Consider the following 22,470-nt stretch of genomic DNA (forward strand, 5'->3'; position numbering starts at 1 on the left):
TGCCAAAAACAGAAACCGAAATAAGCACATATATGGAAAATCTCAATGAAAATCTATGTAAATACTTGGAAAACGAAGAATACAACAGCCTACATACCTCCTATGATAAACTAGAAACTGCTATCAAAAAAAGCCTCAAGGTCAAAGAAGATAGACTAAAGAAAAATAAAATATTGAGCAAAGAAACAACAGAATTAATAAACAGACGCACGGAATTAATATCAATAAAACACAAAACAAGTGATATAAAAAAGAACTAACAAGAATATTTAAATTAACAAACAAATCTGTGAAAAAAGACTATCAAAACCATAGACAGAAAATCATTGAAAAAAATCTTCTTAAATACAGAAGTTCCAAACGGGCGTACAAGCTATTACAAAGCCATAAAGACTGGGTACAAAAATTTCAAGAAGGTCAACATGAAACTAAAACTAGAAAAGATATCCTGGAACATGCTTCAAACTTCTACAAAGACCTATACCAGAAACCACCACAAGACCCGAACACCACAGTTCCTACCAAATCTTTAGACAATATACAAGACCCAATCGAACCCATAACTGAACTAGAAATATTACAACACATAAAAAAATTGAAACCAGAAAAGTGCCCGGGTCCAGACAATATCAGCAATGAGGCACTGAAAATCGGAGCACCCCTTCTAATTCCTTACCTCGCACAGATGTACAATAAGGTCCTGGACTGTCAAGAGGTCCCTAAACAGTGGTGCAACTCAGATATAGTGTTATTATACAAAAAGGGCAACCCATTAGATATAGGAAACTATCGCCCAATAAGCTTGTTATCCAGCATGTACAAGCTCTTCACTTCCATACTCCAGACTCGACTGTCACCAAAGATCGATACTAAGCAACCAATCGAACAAGCTGGGTTCCGGCCTGGATTTAGCACTATAGACCATATCCATACTTTAGACCAAGTCATGACAAAATACAAGGAATATAATTATCCTATTTATATAGCCTTCATCGACTACTCAAAAGCTTTTGACAGCATAACCCACAGTAGTATCTGGCAAGCGCTCACAACATGCAGAATAAACCAAACGTACATAAATATTCTACAAAACATTTACAAACAGAGCGTAAGCAGAGTAAGAATGGAAAATAGAGGTGAAGAGATAATTATTGGAAAAGGCGTCAGACAAGGGGACCCAATCTCGCCAAAAATATTTATAGCAGTACTAGAAGAAGTTTTCAATAAAATAAACTGGGAGGACAAAGGAATTAGGATGTTAAGTCGTTACCTAAGTCACCTACGCTTTGCAGATGACATTGTAATTTTTGCAGAGTCTGCCATTGAACTGGAAAATATGATGAACACTAGATAAGGAAAATAAAATAGTAGGACTACATATGAACACAACTAAAACGAAGATAATGACAAACAGTCGAAAAAGAAAAATATATGTGGCAGGTACCGAAATTGAATATGTCCATGAATACATATATCTTGGAAAACAAGTATCCTTCAGCCCATCTAGCAACGAAGACGAAGTAAACAGACGCATAAACAATTCATGGAAAAAGTTTTGGTCACACAGAGAAATCTTAAAAGGTAATTATGCACTACCATTAAAGAAAATTGTAATGGACACTAACATCCTACCAAGCTTAACATATGGAAGTCAAACATGGGTCTTTACAAGTAAAGTCAAAAATGCAATTACAACCTGCCAGCGTGCAATGGAGAGGAGTCTTCTAAAAATAAGAAAGGTGCAAAAGATCAGGAGTGAAAACATAAGGAAGAAAACCAAGCTTACAGATGCTCTCCATCAAAGCCTACGCCTCAAATGGCAATGGGCAGGGCATATAGCTAGGTACAATGACAGAAGATGGACACTAGAATCTACAAAATGGACAGGACCAGCAGGGAGAAGACATAAGGGCAAACCAAAAAGAAAATGGACGGAAGACATCATCTCGGTAGCAGGCACAGAATGGTTAAAGACAGCCCAAGATAGAGACAAATGGAGAAAGTGTGAGGAGGCTTTTACCCAAAAGGGATCTACATCAGACTAAATTGAAAATATGTAGTAATTTTGCAATGTGATGTGGAAATAAAAAAGCTTTTTTATTATTTTATATTTATTATTATTATATATACGAAGTTACAAGTCCCGCACTCAAAAAAATTTATGATCTCCATACAAACTTTCAACCCCTTTTTCACCACCTTAGGGGATGAATTTTGAAAAACCCCTTCTTAGTGGATACTAACGTCATAAAAGCTATCTATCGTGAAAAATTCAGCTCTCTAGGTTCAACGTGTGGTCCAACGGTTTGGGCTGGGCGTTGATTTAAGTGAGTCAGTCAGTCAGTTAGGCTTTTACGTTTATATATATAGATGATCCAAATCTATAATGTCTATGGATATATTTTTTTTCAGTCGGAATAGTCAGATGGAAAAGTATTGGAAAATTTAACTAACTTTTCTTTATTGCCGGGATTTTATGGAGGTTTTACAATAAAAGTCGGTAGATAGTGTTTCGATACATACCAGCTATTTAATTATTACACACATACCGGTGTCCAATATAATAATGGCGACTCTATCTTTTGCCAAAAGTTTGGTTAGCCCAGGTAAGATAGTGTTAATAATTCTTTAAATTTACCATTTCAGTAGCTTAATCATTAGTTTAATGATCTTAGGACTTAACTAATGCTACTTGCGCAATACTTGTAATGTTAATTTATTTAAAACAACATTTCTATCTATATCGGAGTAATGGTTAAGGTTGTGATTATTATGTAAAAGATCAATCAACCTGAGTTATTTAAGGCATTGCACTATTATAATATATAAGTATCTTAATTAGTGACAATTTTTTTCTTTTTTTCATTGTTTTTGGACTATTTGTGGGGCTGGATAATTTTTAGGTTAGGATTATTGATTTATTATTTTTTACTGGACTTCACTGAAAACTATATATTTTCAGCATTGAAGATAGTTCTAAAACAAGGGCAATGTTCTCATCTCGGAAATACAGGATTTCCCGGCCTTAGCCCTCTGAGTATTGTACTAAGAAGAAACTATGCAGAGAAGCAGGTCTTCGAGAGAACCAAACCTCATTGTAATGTTGGCACAATTGGACATGTTGACCATGGAAAAACTACTTTAACAGCTGCCATTACCAAAGGTATGTTCCTTTCATAAGTACAAATAAAGGTGCTCATTATAGGTTCTTTTAGTTGACACACACAGATGATTCTTCTGCTTTAACTTTACTCGGCTTATGTGAGATAGGCCAACTTGACCCATCATATTATTTGCAACTGGCATGGTGTCAAACAGAGGTGTATTAAATCTAAGGCAATCTTGCAGTCAGTTTTAGTCCACTATGAGGCAAAAAGCATTAAAAGCCCAGCCAAATCTTAAAACATGTTACTGGTGGCAAACATATCAATTAGTCAAGGACAGCGGTACTCAACCAGTGGCCCGCCAGGCTTTTAGGTGCCCCGCCAGGTGATGCCGTTATAGATACATAACCTTGCTATCCAAATCAATGTCACCTTCAAGAAAATTCATCTAGTCGCCCGGGGCAACAAGGTAAAGGGCTACAAGATTCAGTAATGCTGGTCAACAGTGAGTTTACTTTTTATTTATTATTATTACTAAATTAATTTTCTCAAATTGGGCAAGCTGGTTTGCCTCGCCATTGCTAGGTGCACTTTAAAAAACCTTACATTACATTCTAACTTAGGCTTAAAATTATTCAAAAGCTTTTTCAATTATGATAGTTTCAACCAATACCAGTGCCGGATTAAGCCAGCGGGGCCTGTAGCAAATTCTATTATGGGGCCCATGGATTGTTTTAATTTTGTCGGACAAAGTGAAACTTGGGTTTTTTACGGCCACAATGCGTAGGTGCGCGGGGCGCCAAACGCGCGGGACCCGTGGCATTTACTATTACTGACCAATTCAAATATTAGTCATGATGGTGGTCTTGTCATATTTAGAATCTCAGCATTAAGATTTTTTTTTTGTTTCAGTATTAGCCGATCTCAATTTGGCCCAAAAGAAAGGTTACTCCGACATTGACAATGCTCCAGAGGAGAAAGCCAGAGGCATTACTATCAATGTGGCCCATGTGGAGTATCAGACTGAAAACAGGCATTATGGCCACACAGACTGCCCTGGGCATGCTGACTACATTAAGGTTTGTGTTTGTGAAACCCATTTTTTTTATTTATTTAAATGCTAGAGCATAACAAACACAACAAACAAAACAAAAGTCTTGTTAACAAAAGTCTCTAATTAAAAAAAAACAATAATAGAGTAAATTAATGGTTACAGCTTTTTCGAAGAATGTCTAAATCGAAAATGTTGTTACTTACATATCTTCACACATGTTGTTTTTGTTATTTATAAATTTTCAACACTTTTTTTTTCTTTTAATAGCTTAGAAAACTCCTTTAAAAAGAATTGTTGAACATGTGGGAGTATATTTTTAATGGTACTTTCTTTAATTGTGATATTTTCTGTAATTTGATATCACTTTTTATCTGGTAGGAAAATGTCCTAAAGTTCTCTTGCATTACCATAATTCCATATACTTCGTTTGGCAGAAACACAAAAAAAATTTGAAAATTGAATTGAAATATTCAGGACATCTTTTTCTCCTGTTTGGATCTGAAAGAGCTGGTGATTCAGAGTAGAAACAACATAAAATTACACTACTGAAATACTTATTTTTAATGTATGAAACTCATAATTATAAACTTATTTTTATCTAATTCAGGGACTTGCATATTGCTAAAAATCCAAATCAAATATTCAAAAACAAAAAAAAAATTTATCAATCCTTTATTTTCAGAACATGATCACAGGCACAGCTCAAATGGACGGCGCCATCCTCGTAGTAGCCGCCACCGACGGCGTCATGCCCCAGACCCGCGAGCACTTATTGTTAGCCAAGCAGATTGGCATCCAGCATGTAGTGGTGTTCATCAATAAAGTGGATGCGGCTGATCAGGAGATGGTTGAGCTGGTTGAGATGGAGATCAGAGAGCTGATGACCGAAATGGGATATGATGGTGATAAGATTCCAGTTATTAAAGGTAGGTTAGAAAATCTCAGGTTCAAATTATGGTAGTAAAGCTATGACTGCGTCTATAAATTCTAAGTGAATTTGAGTATCATTTTCTGCCTATAAAAAGATTGAGAACTAACTCTGCATGGCGTTTGCAATGAGAGTGTGGCAATGTCATCATTAATGTCATATTGATAAATATAAAAAAAATATGTTTTTATGACAATTCCTAACTTTGTTCTGTTCAAATTGGTGCAACGTTTAACTTTGCACAAAACTAAGCATCTATATGCATAATTATCTTCTTTCTTGATGCTTATCGAGTTTGCCATTAAATAGAGCCTTATTTTGTGTAGTGTGGCAAACCACCAGATTGTTTTTTTTTTACCAGGAACAGGCTAAATAGGTCTATGTGTTGTTCTGCCACACAAATAATTCAATAGCATCTTTTAACCTATTACTAATTTCAGGATCAGCCCTCTGCGCCCTCGAAGGCAAGAGCCCCGAAATCGGCGCCGAAGCCATCACAAGTCTGCTGAAAGAAGTGGATTCCTTCATCCCCACACCCATCCGAGAGCTGGACAAGCCATTCCTCTTGCCTGTTGAGTCTGTGCACACGATTCCTGGACGAGGCACTGTTGTTACTGGACGTCTGCATAGAGGTAAGACTCCTCTGCTGCGGTCATAGTAACAAAGTCCGCCTCACATTATTATATCCTTTTACTAAACACAGGTACACACTAACTAATCCTAGCTAATTAGATTTGATTAAATTGTGTCTCAGTATCAGTAACCTAATTGTAACCTAGTTGTAGTTTAACCTATTGAAACCCACGTAAATTATATTTTCAGGAGTATTGAAGAAGGGTACCGAATGCGAAATCGTTGGCCACGGTAAAGTCATGAAATCCACTGTCACTGGCGTCGAAATGTTCCACAAAACCCTTGAAGAGGCTCAGGCCGGTGACCAACTCGGCGCCTTAGTGCGTTCCATCAAGAGAGAGCAGATCAAACGCGGTATGGTCATGGCTAAGCCCGGAACCGTGAAAGCCAACGACAATATTGAAGCAGCGGTATATATCCTCAGCAAGGACGAAGGTGGCCGGTCGAAACCATTCACATCATTCATTCAGTTGCAAATGTTCTCTATGACTTGGGATTGCGCGTCGCAAGTTACGATTCCTGATAAGGAGATGGTTATGCCTGGGGAAGATGCGACGTAAGTTTCCTTGTTTTATTAAAGAGTAAAAATGTGATGTAAATTGCAATAGGGCTACGGCGTATGCTTGTAGACTATTAAATTTGAAGTCGAAACTTTTTTTGAATTTCCAGTTTCGACTTAAAAGTGGAAATTCCTACTAAAGTAAATTATTTGATTTCACACAACACATACATAAACAGCAAAATAATGAAGAAAGTTGCTTAATACAGTGCTAATCTGGCTAATGCCGTTGGCGCGCCATTCGGGACCCATTTGCGTGGATTCGCCAGGTTTATCACTGTCTCAACATTTATTGACGGCGACAAGAGCAGTAATACTAATTAATTTTAAAATTTCAGCCTACATTTGCGCCTAGTAAAGCCCATGGTATGCGAAACCGGACAACGCTTCACCCTGCGTTTAGGAGACATGACTCTCGGCACTGGTGTCATCACAAAAATCAACAAGAACCTGTCCGAAGACGACCGACTCAAGCTGATGGAGGGCAAGAAGGCCAGGGAAAAGGCCGCTGCCAAGAAGTAATCAGCGATATTATAAGTTATAGTAGTTGTTAAAATTATGTGCTATGCATTTAAATGTCTAAAAATGTAGTCAATAAACATTCAATATGGCTATTATTATTATTTTCTTCATCAACATTCAACCTATTTTTAAGGTGTATCTAATCTGAATGTCGAGTAGTTTCCAAAATAGACTGATGTGATGTGACGGAATTATGGATGATTTTCGGAATTACCAATATCTGTATGTAGGCGAGACAGCCAGGTCTTGATGGCTATTCAGTAGAAATTTGATTCTACAAGATGAAAATAGCCTAGCTAGGTTTGCGCCCAGTAGTGGAGTATAATAAATCTTATTATGCACAAGAATCCCGTGACCCAACATGGAAAGAAACAAGAAACTGCATTTCTAGAAGTAAAAAATGTAGCCTTCCTCCAGTGCCTCAAAAATATGATTCGGTAGACAGTATAACACCTCTCCCCAAAATCGGTTCAATTGTTTTGTCGCTACGGTGAAACACAGTACACAAACATAGTCTGCCAAATTCATATTAGCCCTTCCTATAGTCTGGTACAAAACGATTGAGTGGAAAACTACTATAAAATTATTAAACCCCATTATATTATTATACCATGTTAAACCCTGAGAATTTTGTGCAGGAAGTTTCTGTACATTGGCATTCATTGTCCCAAGAATAAACTCAATAGTGCGATTCAGTATTTTTACAACACGGAACAGCGCCATCTGGCATGCGATACGTAAACAAAATAAAATACAGCGCCATCTAGCGCGTTATTCATGAAAACAAAATTTTCATAAATAGATGGGGTCTAAAAACTAGTACTTACGCCAATTCTTGGGATTAGTTGCCAAGCGGACCCCAGGCTCAGCCGTGGCTAAACGCCGGGACAACGCGAGTTAGACGATGATTATCTCATGAAAAATCTTGATAGCGCGATTCAGAATTTTTACTACACGGAACAACGCCATCTAGCGAATGATACTGATACTTGGGGTAACTCCAGCCAGCAAGGACCAAAAAACCTATACTTAATCTATGCTAGGAGGAGGAGGATATAACTAAACGGAGCCGCCACGTCTGTAATTTGCTGTACAAGTCTGCCAATTTTTGCGGGGAGGGGAACGTATACGTCCTAACGTCAAAATAACCATGTCAGATAAACGTCAGTCCATACATTGTGTATGTATGACCATTGGCCGACTATTTTCGACAAGAGGGGAACGCCTGTTAATGGCTACTCCCTTTGGTCTAAAGTTAACCTTTCGTATGCCGAAGTTGGTTGTTGCGTTTATTTTGTATTGGAAATGGGGCACAGTGTTAATTACATCTTAGTCAAAGGATGGCTGTGACAAGTCTTCTAGCAAATTAAAATTTCTGAATTAATGTATAGCCACCCTTTGAATTGAAATCTTTTTCCTAAGAGAAGGCCTTACAAATTGTTATGCAATGCGTCTATTTTGGCTACAAATCCCTCTTTGATGGGACAGTAAAAAAAACTCCTTTCTTATTAAAAGTTTATTCTCAAAAAATTTCCACAATTACAGTGAAGTATTGTCAATCCTCAGAGCAAACAAAAGCATCTGAGATTTCAAAGGATCCTGATCCTGACCACTCCAAGATCCTCGTAAACAATACAATAATTTATGATATCAAATATTTCACATGCATTTAGCCTGCAACATACTTATGGCATGTACTTACTGAAACTTACACATTAAGATTTTAAGTGGTTTACTGTTACAATAAAGATCACAAACAAGAAAAATACATATGGTACAATTAATTATGGTTAATTTGTTTAAATTAACACAATAAAAGCACTGTGTATTTAGATAATTAGCCATTGTAAATCAGCAGAAAACTAATGGAATGAAAATTTTATGACAAAATTGTCTTTGAAAAAGTCCTGCTTGTTCATCCAATCACATTATTTAGAGGGCACTGGGCATTTCATTTAACAATCTTCGATATTTACAAGTCTTCATCTTCATCCGGCAGGGCAGTGTCTTGAGCCTCTTTGAGATCCTTTTCGATCTGGTTCTGCCATTGTGGGTCCATAGTAACTTCTGGGGGCACGAGCGCAGGCATAGCCACAAATTCTAGGTTGCCATCACCAATCAGTTTGCGGGCCAGCCAAAGGAACGGCTTCTCGAAGTTGTAGTTTGACTTGGCTGAGATGTCATAATACTGGAAGGAAAATAAATTTGTTAATCCTCAATCAGTAAACACCTTAAAGGATACTCTAGTTCACAATCATAGTAATTACAGAGAAAAAATGTTGTAATTAGTACCATACTGCACAAACATAGTTGTTATTACAACCAAATTTTCCGCATAATTAGTGCAACTGCAAACTAAGGTATCGAATATGAATCACTATCACTACACGTTATAAAACAAAGTCCCCCACCGGGAACTGGGACTACAGGGAATTGGGCTGAATGAACACAACATGTGATCGACAGCCCGCCTGCTTCCGGCCGGGCGTCCCTACTCTACATCTACCCCCACCGCATGTCTGTGTGTATGTATGTTCACCATAAACTCGAAAACTACTTTACAGATTTTCATGCTGTTTTCCCATATCAATAGAGTGATTCTTGAAGGTTTAGGTGTATAATTTGTTAAGGTTTTGTGTAACCCATACAAAGCCAGGGCGGGTCGCTAGTGATCAAGTGTAACCCGAGAAAGAAGTATTAATATAATCTAAGTTTTACTAGGATCTAGATCTTTAAAGGTCACTGTGTAACTATGATACTACTTATATTGGAATAATGTCAATGATGCAGTAATATTCTTAATCAATTTAAACGAGTTAAACAAAACTTGAAGCTTACCTGAAGATTCTTTTTCCTGTGGAAAACAATAGTTTTTGCTTTGACCTTCCTGTCTTTAATGTCAACTTTGTTTCCACATAAAACAATGGGGATGCCTTCACATACGCGCACCAAGTCTCTGTGCCAGTTGGGGACGTTTTTGTAAGTGACGCGAGACGTTACGTCGAACATAATTATGGCACATTGTCCTTGAATGTAGTAACCGTCTCGAAGACCACCGAACTTCTCTTGGCCGGCTGTATCCCATACATTGAATCTAATAGGGCCGCGGTTCGTATGAAAAACAAGAGGGTGCACTTCGACTCCGAGCGTTGCGACGTATCGCTTCTCGAACTCTCCAGTCAAATGTCGTTTGACGAATGTTGTTTTGCCAGTGCCGCCGTCGCCAACCAGCACGCATTTGAATGTGGGCATATCATCAGCCATTTTGATTAATTTATTAACTTCCTAGTCCTGAAAACAGCAAAAACTTAGCATGAGTTGGATAAGAAGAATCATACGACTACACAATGGCCAACCAAGCTTGCACCACTATTAATTACTTACGCACTGTTTCGTTATTAAACAGTAGCTATTACAAAACAGACTTTAAATAGTTTAGAGTATTGAGTTTCAGTTAGAATTGATTTCACGTTATATCTTCCAAATTTAAAATTGTTTCAAGTTTTCCATCAAATGGCGCTCAACTATCCGCACAGGAATTTAGCCTAATGGTACCGAACACTTGAACAAATTACACATAAACTACATAACATGGGACACAAATAAATATCAAAATAAAAAGCTTGGCACTAACTGATTATAAATAAGTAAAATATAAACACAATTTACCGAGATTGTTTAAGAAAACTGCGATTTAACTTAACACTGGCAAAAGTCGTTACGGCTCACAATGGCGTCACTGAACTAGACGGAAGAATACTTTGACACCGACAGGCGCAGTGACATTTGTAGTCATATGCAGGTCCCTTAAAATAGTGCAACAGTAAAAGAATATTAGTAAATGCCAAGGAAAATATCCTGATCTGCCTATGAATAAAAACTAAATTTATTGTAGTAAATAATCTTAGCGTTTAATATTTGATTGCAAGAAAAATATTAATAGGTGTTTTGCCTGATACATCACTTCCCTTCCGTGACGTCAGAAATTTAGCGCCATCATTGTGCATACAGTCTAACTCCAACTTATGGAAAAAAATACGTAGTAAATGATAACCCGTACATTTTGTAATACATAATTATATATGATGGTTACTATACAGAGATTAGTAATATAGTTGGTCAAGCAAATCTTGTCAGTAGAAAAAGGCGGCAAATTAAAAAAATGTAGGCGCGAAGGGTTACCGTCCCATAGAAAATTTGAATTTCGCGCCTTTTTCTACTGACCAGATTTGCTTGACCAACTATATGTTGTAGTGTGAACAAATCACTTAAAGCCTCAATCTACGAGCGCTTTTTTAACGCGTTTGAATGACACAAATGGAAACGTGTATAGTTGGTCAAACCAAATTGTCAGCGAATAAGAACAAAAAAATTTATACTCATCCATTTCTTTTGGGTGCTAGTACTAGTGTAAGACAAAGATAGTATGATTCTCTCTGTCTATGTTTGAAATGAGACAGTCCTTTGACAAACTATATTTATTCACACAATGGCGGTAGCGCTTTTTATCAAACGTTGTTGGATTTTCAACTTTAAACCTTGGTCTTTAAATCGAATTTAACGCACGTTGAAAAAGCGCTCGCTCGCTCGTGTGTAGGGTCACTAAGACCTCATACGCACGAGCACTTTTTCATCGCGTGTTAAAAAAGCGTTTGAATGATACGCCAAAGCAGCGCCCTTACCGCGGATTGTGCGGGCGGAAGTGAGGACTTGACACAAGGGCCTGACACTCTTTAATAGAGAAAGATAGTCTTACAAAACTAAACATGTTTAGTGAATAAAAACAAAAAATAAAATGTATTATTGAGTTTTAATTTTAAGAAATCACAAATCGCAATCACATTATTCACACCAAGTAATGAACACCACATTCAATCTTTACAACATTTGTTTAATTTTTTTTTGGAATTAGAAGTACGAATAAAATTCGAGGTCAAAATTACCCATAAAATTATGATATTTTCATCTGGTATCCCTAACATGATTGTTATGCAGCATAGACCTAGCATTACATAGATGCGGCCTACCGCGTGCGCCCGTAAGGGATAGACATAGATGACGTCATAAACGTGGGGATACCATATTGGTAAAAATTACCCCAATATTTGATATCACGTTGGGGCGATTACCCTGGAGGCAAAGTTTGACGGTATTAAAATTGTTGAATAAAATGTCAATGGGCCGTTCTATTTAGGCGTATGAACAATGAAATACCTCCTATAATTCGCGCAGGTGGTACAAAACTAAACATGTTTAGTAAATAAAACGTAAAATAAAATGTATTATGAGTTAAATTTTTATGAAATCACAAATCCCAATCACATTATTCACACCAATTAATGTACACCACATTTAATATTTACAATATTTGTTTATTTTATTTTTTAGAATTAGAAATACGAAAAAACTTCGAGTTCAAAATTACCCATAAAATTATGATATTTTCATCTGGTATCCCTAACATGATTGTTATGCAGCTAAATTAAGAAGAAGATTAAAAACGGCTGACCTCAGACTCGTCTGAGTAGCTGACAGATTACCACAAACAACCTACGTAATTTGGGCGGATAATTTTACAAATAATGTTTTATTAATTTGCGTAAATAATTGTGATATTTTTATTGAAATCGTTTGATTCTACATTGCTTTGAATTTTACGATGTTATTCTCACATATTGCGTTAAGAGGAAGGTGTAAAATACCGTACTTACGTGTGAAAGGTTATATTCTCATATTTTTGCTCAGAGCGGCTATTACAGCCGATTACAGAACAACTCACCATTATTTTATCAATTCAAATCGCTAACCATCACTATGTTTTATAAGAGAAAGCACAATTTCATAGAAAACAACAATAATTAAACAAGCAACGAACAAGCATGATATGTCACGTACTTATTTGTTTGCCACAATTTCGGTTGTGGCAACGGTGGAAAAGTGAAACTATGACAATGACAAAAAGTAATATATTGCTCTCTGTCACTACTACTGAAAGATACATAAGACTATCCCGTTCGGTCATTTCGCCCCACCCCTCATGACCGATCCATGTTATACTAGATTCATGATGCTGCAGCTGCCCAAATTTTATATGAATATTTTTTCTCTTACCCCCGGTCGCTCGGCGGCGCGTCTATAACTACTTGTATACACTATGTCTATGACTTGACATCACATTGACATTGACAGATTGGTGACATTTAGAATGACATTGAAGTAAATCAGGCGTTTTTGCATTTAAAAAATACCCAATATTATATATAAATGTATAGCTTTTTTTAACTATTAAAGCCTGGGTAAATGTAAAGCAATCAAATAACAATACACAGACGGACAGACGAAGACCCTCTGACGACAAGCAAAAGAGGACGACACTATCAGATAATGTCAGCAAATATGTCGACTTTGAACCAGAGCGCTAAGCGCAGATAGCTATCAGCATGTATATATGTATAATATTTTATTTAACTAAAAATCTGATTATTTTCTGCACTGCACTATTTAAAATATGCAGTTGAATTTTTCGCTGGATCTTTTTATGTCATCTTTTGTCTATAATGTTGCCGCACTAAAAATTAAGTTTCGTTTAGTTCTTGCGTGGTGGCGTATCGATTTTGTTGAGTGAAGTCAGTGAAGTGATCGTAGTGTTCGTGTCCTTTAATTCCTTTATTTTAGTGACGTTTTTAGAAAAATATCTGTGAATGGGATTGTGTAACAAGATAAAACGTTTATTCGGTGTGTGATTTTCCATTAAGGATGACGAAGGACAGGTTAGCGGCGCTTCAAGCGGTAAGTTTTTCGTCTGCCTAATATAACCAAAGGTCTTCCTCATTGGCCATGAATTCGCGAAAGAATAGCATTGAGTATGGCATTTATGATAGCGTTTTTGTGGGTCATAGTTTCTTATACTCCTGCATAACGTTGTTTCTAGGATTTTATGCAGAAATGTATCAAATTCTTATTGGATTCTTTATTCTATTCGCCCCACCCCTAAGATTTATAACACTGGTGATGTTAGGGGTGATAAAATGTAAAGAAATAATACTTTTTTTCGGTTATTACTAAGGTAGTAACTTATTGATTGTTCAAAAACTTTCCATGAAGATGTTCAGGTTGGTAACCTTTGACAGGACTACAGGAATACCAGGATATGAACCTGAAAACTTGCTCTAAATTCTTTTAAATAAAGTTTAAATTATGCTTATAAAACATTAGTATCCAGGATTTATGATACATTTTTCTGAATGTTTTGGCATACTACTCGCAGGTTTTCCTGTACAACAACTGGAACTAACAGCTAACTTCATTACTCTGATTGGATATAATTTAATTTGATTAACACCTATGATGTTAGCATTATTGGGTTGGACTAAAGCAAAGGGGGTGCCGAACTTAGAAAAATTTTCATCGGAGTCATGTTATAATGACACCTGTTTTTTATTGTGTTATCGTAGAGAATACGCTAAAATAAGCATGTTTTGTAGGAAAAACTTTTCTCTAAAATCAAAAATGGCCAAGATATTTGACCCGCAAGTTGAAACCACTACTTGACAAATTAAAAGCAATCATTTGGAACAGTAAATTTAATTAACCCTACTAAAAAAAATCTAAGTCTTATTTTTTTGCACCCCCTTTGCTTTAGGCCAACCACTTATGTAACTATGTAAGTATTGACCTGCAATTATTGTATAAGGAATAAGTTCGCCTTTGTACTGCCTATTCTATGCCATATTTGTGTTCTGTGTTTTGTACAATAAAGAGTTTATACATACATACATATTACATATTGCAATCAGGGCTTGGAACCGGTATTTTTTAAAAACCCCGAAATAGCCCAATATTTTGAATTTTTTTATGCTCATTACGTAGGACTGAATCATGTATTTAGAAAACAATTTTGCATTATTAAAACGGTCCATTAAAAATGAAATTATAAACAAAAGAACGAAAAAGAACGTAATAATACCGGTATTTTTGTATGGAGCAAATACCGGTTTCCGACCCCTGATTGCAATATATTTAATGGGCAACATTGACCTGATGGCAAATAATTAAAAGTAATATATTCCAGCTGCTAAAATTTTTGCCATGTATGGTACTGAATTACCTGGTGATGCAATAAGGGTCTGAACAAAAAAATGTTATGCTCAATTTGGATCTATGATAGAATCATCCGCAACTCCGATACTGATTTGCTTAAAAATATTAGAATTTTTTCCAAATACACAAGCCCTAGTTAGTCACATAATAGAAAGCTTTCTGCGGTTTATTAGGATTGGCAGTAAAACACGTTGTTTTACTGCCAAACAACTGCCGTTGTTTAACCATGGTCACTAGAAAACAATCAGTTCCATCTGCCACATATTTTGCTTAAGGTGTAGTAGAGTTTGTGAAGTTAGGGCTCGTAGAGTTAGAAGCTTGGCTCTACAAGAGATCTGATAACTTTTTGACAGTGCGAGCCTTATGGTTTCGTCTTGGCAACATTTTACATGAAAATCATGTTTAATACGTTTTCCCGCGTAATTCACTATTTTACTCCTGGCAGTCCTGGCCCCTGCAACTTTTGAACAATATTCAGTATTTTTCAGATACAATTTCCCGTTAAAACGCACTTTTAGCACGATCCTTTCAGAATTTTCATAAGAGGGTTTTACCATGCGAAACCCTTCAAAGCTGATTTATAAGTTTATTATGAACTGCAAAAAAAATCTACAAAATCAACATTACATTTTGTTGTCGTTGTCGTGGCATTGTTGACTCGGTTATCAGTTTACGCGCCATCCGGCGGCTATCATAGCTGACTCATTTAAAATTTGCATCATCAAAGGCTGCATCATCACGATATATCGTACCTACTTGGGACATCGTTAACGAAGCAGTCTATACGCTGAAAAATCCGGTGACGTCATTACGCTTTACCTTGTGAGGTCATCTTAACTAGATTTTAGTATAATATTGTCTTCGGTTACCGCGATAGTTACTCATGAAATAAAACTATGAAAACGGATTATATATATATATATATATATATATATATATATATTTTTTTTTTTTTTTTTTTTTTTTTTTTATCGCATATATATATACATCTTTACTTGAAAAATAATTATAGTGTATAACTAGCCTTATGAACCGATTTTGCATGTACAACCAGCCTTAAAGTTTGTAGTCTATGATTGTTCATTATTTTAGTATGTGGGTATTTTTGCATTTTGTAATTTTTCCTCAGTCACCCGTTGACCACGAACGCTGTAAAGAGTTCGAAACGTCGGGATGTATTATAAATTCAATATACGCGATATAATCCGTTTTCATAGTTAGATTTTAGTATGTTTTTTGTCCTTGTCGGGCTTAATGTGCCTACTTAAACTGAAATAAAGAGCATAGCTGTGTAAACAAGCTATGACTGTTGTAAAAATGCGGGAGAAAAAGTTCATGCATTTTCCGGAAGTTAAGAACACGCTAATGGATTCATATTTTACAACTTACCTATTTGAGAGTAGGAGGTGTAGGTACTTAGCTATTATTTATTAGGGGTTATCCATTAATTACATCACACGTTTAGGGGTGGGAGGGGGTCAAGAAACGGTGACATGTTGTGACAAGGGGGAGAAGGGAGTCACAAACTTATTTAAATTATTTTATTCGCTGTACAGTTAAATGACAAGTTTTTGGAACGATAGTCGTTTTTATGCGTGCGGTTCTTTCCTAATCAGTTTTGGGTTATAAAATTACTAACATTTCTTTTGTCAAAAATATTTTGATAAAATATTAATAATACTTAATTCGATATGCCGATTTCATTGAAAAAATGTGACGCCACACACAGCAGCAGCAGTGTAGGAGTGGGAAGGGGTAAAAAAACCTAGAATTTCATGTGACGTAATTAATGGATGAACCCTTAATATTAATTTTAATAAGTATTAACTGTGTAATATTGTGCGTAACGCCAAGAAAACATAAAGGATAGCAAAAATAATAGTATCATTTAACATGTTCTATAAAATGTGCTGTCAAATTTGAAAAGTAAAGTACCTTGTAACACCGGTGAAAGCAACTATTTCGCCCTAGAACACTTCACTTTCTCTTCGTTCAAGCGCAAAATTTGGGTTCAATGGGTCACTTTCAACCACTGATTAACAATCTACTAGTTGACCTCATATAAATCCGTCCGCAAACTAGGTAATAGCTGCATAAGCTCGGAACTACATAATAGCTACCGTCAGCGCTAATCACGACACGTTGTCGTTTCGTTTTCCGGTACATACCTGGAAACAGTGGAAACCCATGCTATTATCGGCTACGACGTAGCGCTACGACCGTAGCTTGGTGGTGAATTAGATAATTGTACCCTGTAGAATAGTTGTTTACTCCCTTGGAGTTACCAAATCCTGACATTTCCTGACGGTTATTACTTTAAAAATCCGGACATGCATCCCGAATTCTAAAACCTTTCGTGGGACATTGTCCCCTTAACTATGTAGTGTTTAAAAGTTCCACATCACAACCTGCTGTAGCTAGTAGCATATCATCCCTTTGCTGTGCCCATCTCAAAACTGTTAGCTAGCTTCGAATGTGGTCAGTAGACGATTCTAATAAACCCTGACACTCGCTAAGTCCGCCGGACAAAGGACCAAAAATCGTGACGTATTGCAAATTGCAACCCTACCGCTACGGTGGCACGGTAGTATCCGAGATTAAATTTTTTAATTCCCTTCATAGAGAGAATTTTAAATCCCTTCCAATAACTAATTCGGTTGGTTTTACTAGTGACGAAAATATGTAACGTAACGCGCCGGCCTTAGTTGCCGCTAACAGTCTCCTAATTGGACTACTCGCCACCTAATTAACTATGTAGATACTTACAACTTGATTACGCGGAGGAGAGGCCATAGACTACTGAAACTGAATTTCTTAAAAGGTCTAGTTTTGCCTCGCTTTATAGTTAAATTAAATTAAATTTGTTAATTTATGTATGCTCAATTATATGAACACAGTCTAGCTGATGGCAATGGTTAAGCTCAATTTTCTGTTTATAGAGTAAAAGATCGCCAGTCATTGCTTTTACTTGCTGAACAGTGAACACTCACCAGCAAAAGTGGACCAAGTATCCTTACCACGAGTTTGACACTGACATATTCTCTAGCGACTGCGTAAACTAACTCACAATGCATCTCCTTGTGATTAAGATATCTGTAAACTATCGTCAAGAAAATACGAGTAGGCCGTGTCCAAAAATTTTAAAGTTGTCCCTCGCCTTCCTTAGCTTCTTTTTCTACCGAGAGTAAGACGCAACTGATACTCATCAGCAATTGCTTGCTCTTATCCCATTCAATTCAGGTCGTCGTGCGAGCATGTCTTATCCCATACGTATCTTGTATTCTGTATCATCTCTCACACAGTCCATCCACCTTTTCCTCGGTTTTCCTTTCCTCTTACTTCCCTCCATACATTTATTCGTAATACCTGTCTCGTTACATGACTTTTCAGTTTTACCCCTTCGTATCACATGCCCGTAGTCCCGTTCCACGCTAGGCGACTCGCCCTTACTTTTTTCTACTCAACTGAAAATACTAATTATTATTTACAACGACGGGACTTAATCGCGTAAAATAAGTTTTAAATTTACCTCCGACGTTTCGAGGACGGCGTTGTCCCCGTGGTCTCGGAGAAGACTGGCTAAAGTTGACATCAACATCTAGGCGCGCGAGTTTTCACCTGACGGCTCTTGACAGCTGCGATATGTTCTTTAACTCGCTCCGCAATGGTACGTTTCGTTTCCCCGATGTAGGAACTACCACAACTGCAATCGATCTTATAAACGCCCGCGGAGCGAGTTATGGTTTTATAGTAGAAAAATCCGTGAAGCCATTGAAATCAAGAAACAGAAATTTCAATCGAGACGAAGGTTTTAAGATCTCATCCACATGGAACCCAGTCATTAGTAAGTGTAAGCGAAACCAAATATCGAAAGTTGAAAAATCGAATATTGTGAGTGTTGTGTGTCGACCCGGTAACATCCCTAGTGCGCAAAACGTTCAAGTTAATAAACAAGACCAAGTGCGGGTAGTTCGAAAAACTCGCGCGCCTAGAAGATGTTGATGTCAACTTTAGCCAGTCTTCTCCGAGACCACGGGGACAACGCCGTCCTCGAAACGTCGGAGGTAAATTTAAAACTTATTTTACGCGATTAAGTCCCGTCGTTGTAAATAATAATGAGTAAAAATCGTGAAAGTTTAAATCAGTGAAAATACTAACTTGTTAAATAAAGCCATTCATAGCAGAGTATCTATGAGTAAAGTAAAAATATGTATGAAGTAAGTTGCCTAATTGAGGTGGTGACGCATAGTATATACTTGATGATCTTCCGTAATGTAACGTGCAATGCAACATGTCCAAAAGAGGTTAAAATGTTTTACAAACTCATTATTAAGTACATTATGGCTATTGCAATTTGCTTATCTCCAAATGTTTTGAAACAAAATGTAACTTGCACAAAAATGTGAAAAATTCGTGACCAGTAATATTAGTCTACTCGCTATAGCCTTTGGGCTATAGCCCAAACGGCGTTATTATACTTATTATACAATAAACATGAACAATTCTTATCAATTTGATGTAACATTTTTAATTACTTAGAGTAAACTGATGTTTCTGGGAGTGTATTTAATAAGATTATAACGTTAGCTCACACTCGCGTATAGTACTATTATGTCAATAAAAGTTACTCTGATTTCCAAGTTTCTACCTACTCCTTTTTGCAGAATAATCTTTGAATGTCAAGATATTTATTTATCTCTAAATTTACGTACCGGTAATTTGCTACTATGCCAAACACAAACGAACACAAATTTAATAATAAGGTGGCAAATGATCAATAACTTTAATATGCTATAAACGTATAACTTTTGGTAATACCTGCTTTGGAGCTTAAAAAATTACTTATATACATTTTTTTTCTTCAGCTACAATCATTTATTTACATAGTTAAATATAGAGATGTACTAAAATACAAATACTAAACTAAATTAATAACTAGCTTCAATCTAAAATAGGCCCTTGAGGCATTGTACTAAGGATGCTGGCGGCATTTCCTTGTTGTATCGCAATGTTGATACGTAAATAAATTGGTTATCAGGACTTTGTTAGTTTTTGTAGTGATTTGGTTTATTAGGCACAAACTCAGATAAGTGAATTTAACAATTCGATATTATCTAGTTTGCAATTCTTTTGTATTTATATTCGTTTACCATCGTCTAGTATGTAGAGTACAAGCTTAGCTTAGTTCAGAGCCAGGTCGATTTGTTTTGTGTAAGATGACACGATACTTGGAACGTCCCAGTAAACATCCCCTGAAAGCTAAAAGACATCAGAAACATACAAAATCGTGACAAGGAAAATGAGATCGGCGATTTACCTACTTATTCAAATATAATTTGCTATGTAAATATAGCAACATGGGCCAGAATTAATTCCATGTTTAATATTTATATATGCAAATCCCTAAGGTGCAACAGAGAAGACACCCTAAAAGCTGTTCCCTTGTTTTATTCAAGGATCTATGTGATATCACGATATCGTTACAATTACAATTGCTAGTCCTCCGCTCGGTGAGTTGATTGTCCGATACCGATAGTGACAGTTGGTAAGGGTAAGATAGCCTCTCCTTGCATAGTTGTAAATAATCTCGATGTCGCATTAAATACACTGGAATCACCAAAAACTAGACTTTTCCGTGTTTGCTTGCACAAAAGATAAGGTAGAGGTACATTCGGCCTGAACGGAGTCAACGGAGTATGTTATTTCGGACAAAGTTTTCGATTGTGTTCGAACACAATTTTTATCGCCAGATTGGTATTTATTATATTAATATTATATTGATATTAAATAAACATCATGCAAATTACGCAATATTTGAAAGGGTCTTCCCCGTTAAGTTATCTTAATCTAACGTTTATCTTTAATAGACCTCGTTTTGGGATTTTTTAACGTAAAACATGACCCATACCCATACCTTTCTATAGGTACGTCCTAAAACTTAACAAAGGTGTTTTTTTAAATATCTATAGTATGAATCTTCCCAAATGATTTTTACGTCAAGACCCTAATCTGTTAAACAAAAGCCATTGTTTGTTTTATGTGAGCGGTCGGCCATTGTGTGCCATTGTGTCAGAGCGCGTACTACGGCGCGTGCCATTGTCACTGTATTATTACTACTAATAATAATTCCGTTATTTTTGTTTATGAGAATTATAAGTATAATATATAATATATCCCCATTTGTCTAACTTCTATTTTACGATTATCTCAAAGTTTGGCCGTAGTTAGAGGGTATGACATTTCCCTGATCGCCGTTATAAAAGAAAGGGCAGCGGTATCAAGGTTGCTGGGGAAGGTTCAAGTGCTCGTCTCACCTGACGTCACCGGACGTCCCTGCTCATGTAATGCAACAGCTGATTCACATTGTGTCTATATTTAGCGCGCGTATACTCTCTAGGGGAGGAAGAATTAAAATTCCGCCTAAATTAGACATTGTATGAGAAATGTGTTTACATAGGGCACAATAAACACAGTGCAGTCAACGCCGTGCTCAAAGAACTTTTTGAAATAGGTATTTTTTATAAATCAAGTGTGGTGAACGTTGGGACTCCTCGTTTGTCCAATAAGAAGATCTATTCGTATATGACAGTTATTTCAGATTTTTTGTTTCAATTTCTTATACATTTGGTTGTTTATTTTGTCCTGAACACTAGGTACACTTATTCGGATCGACACACACCTTCGCCTAGCTAAGTCTACGTATCTTGTTACTGTTGTGCTGTTGTTACTTTTACATCTGTCCTCTATTTGGTCAGACCCCTGAGCCACATAATACCCCTGAGACCTGATAAGATTTATTCATTAAATGCAATAAGCGTGTGTGAGAATAGAATCGGTGGTAACTTGTGTGCATTGCTAGGCTTATGTATCTGTGCTAATGTTTCTGGCATGAGTCCAAGTCGAGCCTACTCGACGGGGTCGCTCGTGGTGGCTGCAAAACTATGGGACTAGCCAAATCGGATCTGGCTGTTTAAAATTGAACCATCGATTCGAGTACCTAATGTTGGCAATTTACGGATAAACCTTAAGCTCGCTCAAGCGTCTGTCTATTGCAGTATTCAGAGCCTTCAGAGGGGCTACCGCGATAAACAAAATTTGCAAATTGCGGGGATCTTTCTCTTTTACTCCAATGAAGGCGTAATTAGAGTGACAGAGAACGATGCCCGCAATTTGCGATCTTCGATTTTCGCGGTTATAGCAGTGAAACTAGTTTCCGTATGACCTATTAAACTGAATTTTGGTATTACAGTGGCAAACAAAACTCAATTGCAACGGGGAGTACTTTAAATATTGAAACGCCTGAATAGAGCGGGGATGGATTTTCAAAATCCCCAGCGGGGTTAAGAGCTTTTGAATAAATTTAGTGATCCGCTGAAACAACACTCAACGTTGCATTTCAAAAGGTATCCATTCTTTGTAAACTTGCCATGACACTTATTCTGAAAACCGATTTGTTAGTTTAACGAAATTACCTATGAGTAAAGGTTGTTTTACCCGGAATTTCTTCCTATATTCTTTGCTCTTCCACTCTACTCGTACGTACCCGCATATAGTTTCGCGAGCAAATCAG

General features: G+C 36.7%; 3 protein-coding genes across 12 annotated transcripts in view; 2 read left to right on the plus strand and 1 right to left on the minus strand.

Annotated features, from left to right (window-relative positions):
• Nucleotides 1-2,403: 2,403 nt before the first annotated feature.
• Nucleotides 2,404-6,895, plus strand: LOC134742389 (elongation factor Tu). The gene is made up of 7 exons (XM_063675510.1): nucleotides 2,404-2,606; nucleotides 2,963-3,163; nucleotides 4,017-4,183; nucleotides 4,841-5,084; nucleotides 5,527-5,718; nucleotides 5,909-6,275; nucleotides 6,617-6,895. Exons 1-7 carry the CDS (start codon nucleotides 2,567-2,569, stop codon nucleotides 6,798-6,800), a joined length of 1,395 nt encoding a protein of 464 aa, XP_063531580.1. The 5' UTR covers nucleotides 2,404-2,566; the 3' UTR covers nucleotides 6,801-6,895.
• Nucleotides 6,896-8,301: 1,406 nt separating this feature from the next.
• Nucleotides 8,302-10,616, minus strand: LOC134742036 (GTP-binding nuclear protein Ran). Of its 3 annotated transcripts, none has more exons than XM_063674959.1 (3): nucleotides 10,470-10,616; nucleotides 9,639-10,091; nucleotides 8,302-8,988 (listed from the first exon to the last, which is right to left on the minus strand). In XM_063674959.1, exons 2-3 carry the CDS (start codon nucleotides 10,062-10,064, stop codon nucleotides 8,773-8,775), a joined length of 642 nt encoding a protein of 213 aa, XP_063531029.1. In that variant the 5' UTR covers nucleotides 10,065-10,091; nucleotides 10,470-10,616; the 3' UTR covers nucleotides 8,302-8,772. The 3 variants fall into 3 exon arrangements, with proteins under 3 accessions (XP_063531029.1, XP_063531031.1, XP_063531032.1); XM_063674961.1 differs by lacking the exon at nucleotides 10,470-10,616 and adding an exon at nucleotides 10,189-10,318; XM_063674962.1 differs by lacking the exon at nucleotides 10,470-10,616 and having other exon boundaries at nucleotides 9,639-10,107.
• A 2,783-nt stretch (nucleotides 10,617-13,399) lies between these two features.
• LOC134742399 (syntaxin-1A) overlaps nucleotides 13,400-22,470 on the plus strand; it is an 88,312-nt gene continuing 79,241 nt past the window's right edge. For 4 of the 8 annotated variants that reach the window (XM_063675531.1, XM_063675530.1, XM_063675528.1 and 1 more), the window contains exon 1: nucleotides 13,402-13,589. In XM_063675531.1, the coding sequence (XP_063531601.1) occupies nucleotides 13,557-13,589 (33 nt within the window). In that variant the 5' untranslated portion in view covers nucleotides 13,402-13,556. Of the gene's footprint in view, nucleotides 13,590-22,470 lie in introns of all 8 variants that reach the window. The other 4 variants (XM_063675533.1, XM_063675526.1, XM_063675527.1 and 1 more) reach the window with 4 other exon arrangements.

The sequence above is a fragment of the Cydia strobilella genome, chromosome 6 (genome assembly GCF_947568885.1).
Source record: "Cydia strobilella chromosome 6, ilCydStro3.1, whole genome shotgun sequence".
NCBI lineage: Eukaryota > Metazoa > Arthropoda > Insecta > Lepidoptera > Tortricidae > Cydia > Cydia strobilella.

Bases quoted from the DNA above. Each gene is read 5' to 3' on its own strand.
- LOC134742389 (XM_063675510.1), top strand. From the start codon at position 2,567: ATGGCGACTCTATCTTTTGCCAAAAGTTTGGTTAGCCCAG. The intron at 5,085-5,526 runs GTAGGTTAGAAA...TACTAATTTCAG, and splicing joins TAAGATTCCAGTTATTAAAG to GATCAGCCCTCTGCGCCCTC. The intron at 5,719-5,908 runs GTAAGACTCCTC...TTATATTTTCAG, and splicing joins TACTGGACGTCTGCATAGAG to GAGTATTGAAGAAGGGTACC.
- LOC134742036 (XM_063674959.1), bottom strand. From the start codon at position 10,064: ATGGCTGATGATATGCCCACATTCAAATGCGTGCTGGTTGGCGACGGC. The intron at 8,989-9,638 runs GTAAGCTTCAAG...TTTTCCTTCCAG, and splicing joins ACAGGAAAAAGAATCTTCAG to TATTATGACATCTCAGCCAA.